This window comes from Podarcis gaigeae (genome assembly GCF_964106915.1).
Source record: "Podarcis gaigeae genome assembly, chromosome: 1".
NCBI lineage: Eukaryota > Metazoa > Chordata > Lepidosauria > Squamata > Lacertidae > Podarcis > Podarcis gaigeae.
In genome coordinates this window covers 6414488-6423255 of record NC_139678.1, presented here as the reverse complement: position 1 = coordinate 6423255, position 8768 = coordinate 6414488, and the positions used below count along the sequence as shown (strand labels likewise).

The window sequence follows — 8768 nt, the reverse complement described above, 5'->3', positions numbered from 1 at the left end:
CTCCTGCCCTGTGGAACACCCTCCCATCATATGTCAAGGGGAAAAACAACTATCTGATGTTTAGAAGACATCTGAAGGCAGCCCTGTTTAGGGAAGTCTTTAATGACTGATGTTTTATTGTGTTTTTAATATTCTGTTGGGATTTTGAAGATGCTCGAACTCAGGACACCAGGGAGAAACGTGCTAGGAGGAAGGCATGCTTGGCAAATCCACACCGTGATCAACTCCTGCCCAGAAACCCACCGTGGAAGGACATTTGGATCCAGAATTGGCCTCCACAGTCACTTACGGACTCATTGTTAAACTCATTGTTTATGGAAGACAATCTTACTCAGCTACGAGGGATCGCCAAAGAAGAAAAAAGAAGTATATTTCGTTGGAAGCCGCCCAGAGTGGATGGGGAGACCCGGCCAGATGGGCGAGGTATAAATAAATTATATTATTATTATTATTATTATATCACAATGCGCCCTCCAGTAGCTCCCACAAAATATCCCAGTATCTCCTCAGAAATCCACACTGTGTGCCAGTCTATTTGCTCTTCCCGCTCAGTTCCCATTTGCACTCGCTTGCCACTTTCTACACTTTTTCCCCTTCAGGAAAAACCCCCAAATTTCATTAGATGCCACAACTGGATTCCCTCCATCCCTTCCCTTCTGAACAGAGGAGAGGCTGCAATCTCAGCGGTGGGTGCTGTAGGTGCCTTTTCCCATCGACAGGCGGCTTTTTGTGGACCGGCCCCTTCTACCGCTCTTTTAGATGTGGCCGCCATTTTGTGTCCCCCAACACTCCCACAGCAGCCATTTTGTAGCTGGTGCCCGCGGCGCTTTTTGCAAATTCCAAACGCCAACCCCTCGCACGAAACACAGACATATATAGCTTTCTTTTATTTGCGTTTCTGTATAAAAAGGAATTTATTGTCCTTATTTGCACCTACTCCTGCATAAAGTGTACAAATGTAAACAGCTTAGGTATCTGATGTGTTTAGCGTTGAATTTACAATCCATTCCTGTTTAAAATAAAGCTGTCTCTTTTTAAAGCATACAAGTGGGCGAGGGGAGGGAATTATTAAATCATATTCACAGAATATACATTGGCGTGCACGCAACTTGAAGCCTGGCCGGCTCTAAGCCAGCGGTATAGACACAGTCCCGTTGACTCGACTTCTGCTGCGGAAGTGGACGCTCGAGTCCGTGACGTCCTCAGGGTGGTCTTCGCCCTTCTTCTCCTTCAGGCTGTTGATGAATCGCAGCGTGATCTCGTCCCATTCCTCAGGAAGGAGCATAAGCAGGAACCCAAGGCAGATGATGGTGGTGGCCCCCAAACGGACCACGCTGAAGATCACCTCGCGTTTGAGAAGATCGACAGCTGGGGAGAAAAGGGGAGCAAGGAAATTAGCGAGAGATGGGGTCAGGGGCATAGTTCTCAACTTTTAGATTTGAAAATAAGGGACCAGCAGCCTCACCTGTCCTGGGGACAGTCTACGGGATATCTAACAATCCGGGATAGTAATAATAATAATTTATTATTTGTACCCCGCCCATCTGGCTGGGTTTCCCCAGCCACTCTGGGCGGCTTCCACAAAGACCAAAAATACACTAATATGTCATACATTAAAAACTTCCCTGAACAGGGCTGCCTTCAGATGTCTTCTGAATGTCAGGTAGTTGTTTATCTCTTTGACATCTGGTGGGAGGGCGTTCCACAGGGCAGGCGCCACCACCGAGAAGGCCCTCTGCCTGGTTCCCTGTAGCTTTGCTTCTCGCAGGGAGGGAACCGCCAGAAGGCCCTCAGAGCTGAATCTCAGTGTCCAGGCTGAACGATGGAGGTGGAGATGCTCCTTCAGGTATACTGGACCGAGGCCATTTAGGGCTTTAAAGGTCAGCACCAACACTTTGAATTGTGCTTGGAAACGTACTGGGAGCCAATGTAGGTCTCGGCGGCCACTCCCAGTCACCAGTCTAGCTGCCGCATTCTGGATTAGTTGTAGTTTCCGGGTCACCTTCAAAGGTAGCCCCACGTAGACCACAATGCAGTAGTCCAAGCGGGAGATAATTAGCGCATGCGCCACTCTGGTGTGACAGTCTCGGGCAGGTAGGGTCTTAGCCTGCATACCAGGTGGAGCTGGTAGACAGCTGCCCTGGATACAGAATTGACTGCGCCTCCATGGACAGCTGTGAGTCCAAAATGACTCCCAAGCTGTGCACCTGGTCCTTCAGGGGCACAGTTACCCCATTCAGGACCAGGGAGTCCTCCACACCCGCCCGCCCCCACCCCCAAAAAACAAAAACAGTAGTAGCAGGAAGCAGCGGGAAACGGCACTGAAATAAGGGAATTTTCCGCAAAAAAAGGGAAGGTGGACAGCTATGGTCAGGGGAGCAGTCTCATACTGAGGGCCGCATGCCATGGGTGGGCAGAGGGGAAAGTGGGTGGACTCTTGCAGCTTCTTTGTACAGCGAAAGACAGAGGTTCTTATATTATTATTATTTACATATATGTTCCACCTTTCCTACTCCTACCAGTGCTGGATTTACGTATAAGCTAAACAAGCTATAGCTTAAGGGGCCCTCTCTTGGGGACCCCAAAAAATGTAAAGGAAAAGAAACCTGGATATACCTTTCCAAAATATAAGATAAAAAACAAATAAAATAAAACCTACATACAGCAACAGTGTTTTGTTTTGTTTTGCGTAGGCTCTTATTATGTAAGTCATGGGCCCCGCCTGCTAGCCTGCTCCCTAAAATATAACTGGTTTGCTAATTTCTATATATAGGGTGCCTACATTCTGCATGTGCAAATGGCTTTAGATACTTATTAGGTCCATAAATTACCATATAGCATATATTCAACACAAACGACAGCAACAATTTGTTGTTGACAAAGGACAGCTGGACATATAAAGGGCCCCATTACCTTCAGTAGCTTAGAGCCTCATCAAACCTAAATCAGGCCCTGCTCCTACCCAATGTATTATTATTATTAGAATTTATGTATAATTTTAAATCAAATTTTCTGTTTTACAATTAAGAATATTCATTAAACAACCTTAAAAAATAAAATGACTTTCCTTCTTCTCTTTCCATGGTCATTTTACATAGAATAAATCCCTGCACATTTTACATAAACTAAATCATTCAATATATTCCATTATTACACCCATGGAAACTTATTTACAGTGTTGAATTTCTCTGAATGCTGCCAGCATTTTCAAGTGTACACAATTTCCCCCCATACAGTCAATAAAGATTTCCCAATCTTCTTTAAATGAATGTTGTTCTTGTTCTCTTATTCTATACGTTAGATCCGCAAACTGTGCATATTCCATCAGTTTAAATTGCCATTCTTCTTTGGCTGGGACCTCACTCATTTTCCATTTTTGGGCAAACAATACACGGGCCGCAGTAGTGGCATACATAAATTGTTGTGTATTGAGTCAAAGGATTTTATATCTGTATTATTATTGTCTGTAATTGCATTAGGGTAAAGTAACTGCCTTTTGGTTCCAGAGGGTACAGCTACTATTGGTTCATTTAAGCTGCTGTATTTGGATCCTCTGTCTTATTGGTTTCCTCCAAAAGGCAGGACTGTGATTGCCTGATATTGTTCCCTCCAAAATGTATCCTTTCTAGCTAGTTCCCTGTCCCTATAAATGCAGCTCTCCCCTCCTCAGGTTTCAGTTTTGTTGCTTTAATAAGGAAGTGTTACTAGAGAACTGTCTCCAGCATAATATGTCAAGAGAGCTGAAATCACAAACCCCACGTCACAACATAAATAACCTTTTTTGACACCTGGGAATTTCCATCTGAATTATCCCCAACAAAAAGGACTCTGGGTTTTTGTTTTTGTTTTGGAAAGGTGCTTTTAAACATTTATTTCAATTTATTAGGGGGGGGGGTGACTTAGGAATTTTATGTAAATGAATAAGCAAGTAACCTGGGTCACACGCAGAGCCACTGCATTGATCAAAAGACATTATTTATACCTGCATTGCCGGGAACACTGAGCAAGGTCCCGATAGATATTAAGATTGGGTAGGTTAGCACAACTCCGACGTTCACCAGGATGTTGAAAGCTGCGGAGAAAAAGAGCAAAGTGTGAGGTTGTGAAGAAGAAGAAGAAAAATAGATCTTCTGCACCACCAGGATCAGAACCGGCAAATACCATATTTTTTGCTTTATAAGACACACCAGACCACAAGACGCACCTAGTTTTTGGAGGAGGAAAACAAGAAAAAAAATATTCTGAATCCCAGAAGCCAGAACAGCAAGGGGGATCACTGCGCAGCGAAAGCAGCAATCCCTCTTGCTGTTCTGGCTTCTGGGATAGCTGCGCAGCCTGCATTCGCTCCATAAGACGCACACACATTTCCCCTTACTTTTTAGGAGGGGAAAAGTGAATCTTATAGAGCAAAAAATACGGTAAATAAATCTTTCTTCCAGAGTGCCTTGTCCTCCTAAGGTTCTAGACCATGGGTAGGCAAACGAAGGCCCGGGGGCTGGATCTGGCCCAATTGCCTTCTCAATCCAGTCCGCAGATCGTCCGGGAATCAGCGTGTTTTTACATTAGTAGAATGTGTCTTTTTATTTAAAATGCATCTCTGAGTTATTTGTGGGCCATAGGAATTCGTTCATTCCCCCCCCCAAAAAAATAGTCCGGCCCCCCACAAGGTCTGAGGGACAGTGGGCTGGCCCCCTGCTGAAAAAGTTTGCTGACCCCTGGATGACAAATCCCACCTGTTCAGGAAAGGACAAGCAAAATGATGAATTGGATGGAGCAACTCCCCTATGAGGAAAGATTATAGAGTTTGGGACTTTGAATTTTGGGAAAAGTCAAGAAAGACTGTGGAACTCCCTCCCACTTGAGACAGTGACGGCCGCCTCCTTGGATGGCGTGAAGAGAGGATTAAACAAATTCATGGAGGATACAAACAGATTACCTAGCATCTCGAGATTGGGTTGGGAATGTCACCCATTTGAAAGTCTAAAAAGCTGGGGGGGGGGGTGTTGTGTCAGGTTTGATAGTCTCTCCCACACAAGACGCAGCCTCTGACAGCTTTATTACTTCAGATTTATTCAGCAATTACAGGGCTCAGCAGTCTGAGCTTCATTTGCTCATTCGTCACCTTCGGAGTCAGTTGACGGATCTAGCTTCTTTTTCCGGTTGAAGCAAGATACTCTCCACCTTTCCCCCCCACCACCACCTTTTTCCTGTCATGCGCTTTTCTGCCAAACAACTCAATTTCCAACTTTTCGGAGAGACTGTTCCTACTATCCCTTTCCCCTCTTCGGTTGCATCCTCTTCTTTCCACTCTGTGTTACTTTCAGAAGTGCCAGGCTGCATTCCTGAGTGAGATAAGTTTATCTCGCTTTCACTGTGTGAAGGAATGAGGTACCTCTACTTACGAGCCCCTCTGGTTACGTATCCTTCGGGATATTTTCACGGCAAACCTGGAAGTACCGTATTTTTTGCCCTATAAGACGCACCAGACCATAAGACGCACCTAGTTTTTGGAGGAAAACAAGAAAGAAAAAATATTCTGAATCTCAGAAGCCAGAACAGCAAGAGGGATCGCTGCGCAGTGAAAGCAGCAATCCCTCTTCCTGTTCTGGCTTCTGGGATAGCTGTGCAGCCTGCATTCGCTCCATAAGACGCACACACATTTCCCCTTACTTTTTAGGAGGGGAAAAGTGAGTCTTATAGAGCAAAAAATACGGTATTTTTCCGGGTTTCGCCCCGCGCGCATGTGCAGAACAGGTACCTCCACTTGCGAAAACCTCGGGATCCGACCAGAGCTCCGGAATGGTTGCCATCCAAAACCGGAGGTACAACTGTACTCTCTGACTCTTCCCCTTCCCTTCTGGATTCCTCTCTTGTCTGTCAGAAGGGGAACGTCTCTGACAGGTTGGGACCGTCTGCATACAAAGCAGATGTTCTCTTGCTGAGCTGTGGCCTTTACCTAAAGTCCCACTGGGTTTTATAGGGCATATCCCCCAGCAAAATGAACTAGGGCTGCAGCCCTTCGTCGAAAGGAGCGGGACTTGAAAGCTAGGCGCTTTTTCACTCAGCCTTAATAATGGGACTTTCTGCACTCAAAGCAGTTGCTCCACTATTGAGCTACAACCCTTTCCCAGCTCGTAGCTAATAAACACAAAAAAATGTCAAAACAAAAAAAATTCCTTCCAGTAGCACCTTAAAGACCAACTAAGTCAGTTCTTGGTATGAGCTTTCGTGTGCATGCACACTTCTTCTTCATGCACACGAAAGCTCATACCAAGAACTGACTTAGTTGGTCTTTAAGGTGCTACTGGAAGGAATTTTTTTTGTTTTGACTATGGCAGACCAACACGGCTACCTATCTGTAACAAAAAAATGTGTCACCTTCATCTTACCGCCTCTCCCTCTTGAAAGCCCTCCAGTAAGAACTATGCAACGTGTAATCCATCAAGGAAATAAATATATTACTTTTTCTGTTTTTTTCTTCGTTTTAACATATCTATGGGTGGGCTGTCAGTTGTTTGCTTGTTGCTTTCAGTTGCCTTTGGCAAGAAAAAAAGCAACCAATACATTTAGCAAATAATAATAATGATAATAATAATGTAGATCAGGGATAATAATAATAATAATTTTTATTTATACCCCGCCCTCCCCAGCCAAGGGGCGGCTAACAAGCAATAATAAAAACAAGTTGAATGAATACAACTTAAAAACAAGATTCAAATACAACATTAAAACACTGAAACATTAAATGCAGCCTCATCACAGGAGGAGAAAGGAAAAAAGAAAGAGGGGGAGGGGATCAAGTTGATTCCAAGCCAAAGGCCAGGTAGAACAACTCTGTCTTACAGGCCCTGCGGAAAGAAATCAGATCCTGCCTCCCTGGCCTCATGAGGAAGAGCATTCCACCAGGCTGGAGCCAGAGTTGAAAAGGCCCTGCCCTGGTTGAGGCTAATCTAACTTCCTTAGGGCCCGGGACCACTAGGGTGTTGCTATTTATGGACCATGAGGCTCTCCGTGGGGCATACCGGGAGAGGCGGTCCCGTAGGTACGGGGTCCGAGGCCGTGAAGGGCTTTAAAGGTCAAAACCAGCACCTTAAATCTGACCCTGTACTCCACCGGGAGCCAGTGCAGCTGGAAAAGCACTGGGTGAATATGCTCCCATGGCAGAGACCCCGTGAGGAGCCTCGCTGCAGCATTCTGCACCCGCTGGAGTTTCTGGGACAGCTTCAAGGGCAGCCCCGCATAGAGCGAATGGGATGGGAAGTCAGCCAGATATTGTTGGACCTCTCATCATCCCTGACAATTGTCACTGAGTCTGTTCCACTGTTGAACAGCTCTTCCTGTCAGAAAGTTCTTACTGATGTTTAGTCGAGTCTCCTTTCTCGTCATTCGAATCCGTTGGTTTGGATCCTGCCCTCCGGAGCAGGGAAAGCAAGCTCGCTCCACCTTCCACGCAGCCACCTTGAGACGGTTGTGCAAATCGTAAACATTCAAGTAAAGAAATAAAATAGGGATAAATACCTAGCCAGAGGCCGGCTATTCCGCACAGGTAGCCCCAGGGAACGGCCGAGAAGGGAGACCAATACTCCACCTTGGTGAAATACAGGATGATCGGTGTAAAGGAAAGGAAGACCAAGTTGAAAAAGCCAAGCGTAGAAATGAAATGGGCCGCTTCTCCAAAGTTTGCGCTCCCAAGGAACATCTTGAACAGAACCTAAATGGGGGGAAAGGGGGAAACAATTCAGACTGAGCGCAACCTCCCCATCGCTGGGATACAGAGTAACTCAAGATATTTCGGTGCCCGAGGCAGTGCAGCAAAGGGTTAGCTTCCCTCCCAAAGTCATGGCACAACTTCCCCAAAGCTGGTCAAGTTATCTTGACACCTGAGGCACAGAATCCTGGGAGCAAGAAGACGACAATATTAAATTTAAGGGGGTTGGACTAGATGACCCTTGGAACCCCTTTCCAACCCAACAATTCTACGACTATCTACCCATTGAAATAGCAATTTGTTGTCCTTTTGGGACGAGCAAAAGCTCCGACCTGAAGTGGCCACCTCACTCTGCTCAACAAGGGCAGGGCTGGTGAGGGGCGTGGCCTGTGAGGAGGGGTGTGGCCTGTGAGGAGGGGCGTGGCCTGTGAGGAGGGGCATGGCCTGTGAGGAGGGGCGTGGCCTGTGTGGGCGTGACCTGGGAGAGTCCAGGGGGGAAACCAGCCAGCTCTTGGGTGCTGCTTTGAGTTCATAGGCTGGAAGTTTGTCATGCCCATTGCAGAAGATGGCAGAGAGCTCTTGAAGTGGGGAGGCATGGTCAGGGACTGGCTGGGCACTGGGAGAAGAGGGATTGGAGACTGACATGGAAGGAGGGATCAGTGAACTGGGAGAAACAGCTGAGAGATGAGAGGCAGAGGCAAGAGGAGCTGCAAGATTGGGGAGGGAAGAATGGGTGCAGGAGGAAGGAGAGAGAGGTCAGGCTAGGGTAGAGTCAAGGTCTTCCACAGCTCCTCCTCCTCTCCCCACTGTCTCCCAGGACCAGGAGAGGACTGAAGAGAGAGGAGCAGAAGTAGGTTGCATGCAGCTCTGTGGCAGCAACTGCCTTGTCAGGCGCACACCTAGGAGAAGCTGAGAGACTTAGGTAAAACATAAAGGACACAAGTGGCACTGTGGGTTAAACCACAGAGCCTAGGACTTGCTGATCAGAAGGTCGGCAGTTCAAATCCCCGCGACGGGGTGAGCTCCCATTGCTCGGTTCCTGCTCCTGCCAACCTAGCAG

General features: G+C 46.7%; 1 protein-coding gene across 5 annotated transcripts in view; it reads right to left on the bottom strand.

Moving 5' to 3' along the window:
• Positions 1 to 872: 872 nt before the first annotated feature.
• SLC35F4 (solute carrier family 35 member F4) overlaps positions 873 to 8768 on the bottom strand; it is a 144785-nt gene continuing 136889 nt past the window's right edge. For all 5 annotated transcript variants that reach the window (XM_083735852.1, XM_083735855.1, XM_083735856.1 and 2 more), the window contains 3 exons: positions 7519 to 7711; positions 3983 to 4072; positions 873 to 1368 (listed from right to left, as the gene is read on the bottom strand). In XM_083735852.1, the coding sequence (XP_083591978.1) occupies positions 1127 to 1368; positions 3983 to 4072; positions 7519 to 7711 (525 nt within the window). In that variant the 3' untranslated portion in view covers positions 873 to 1126. The remainder of the gene's footprint in view (positions 1369 to 3982; positions 4073 to 7518; positions 7712 to 8768) is intronic.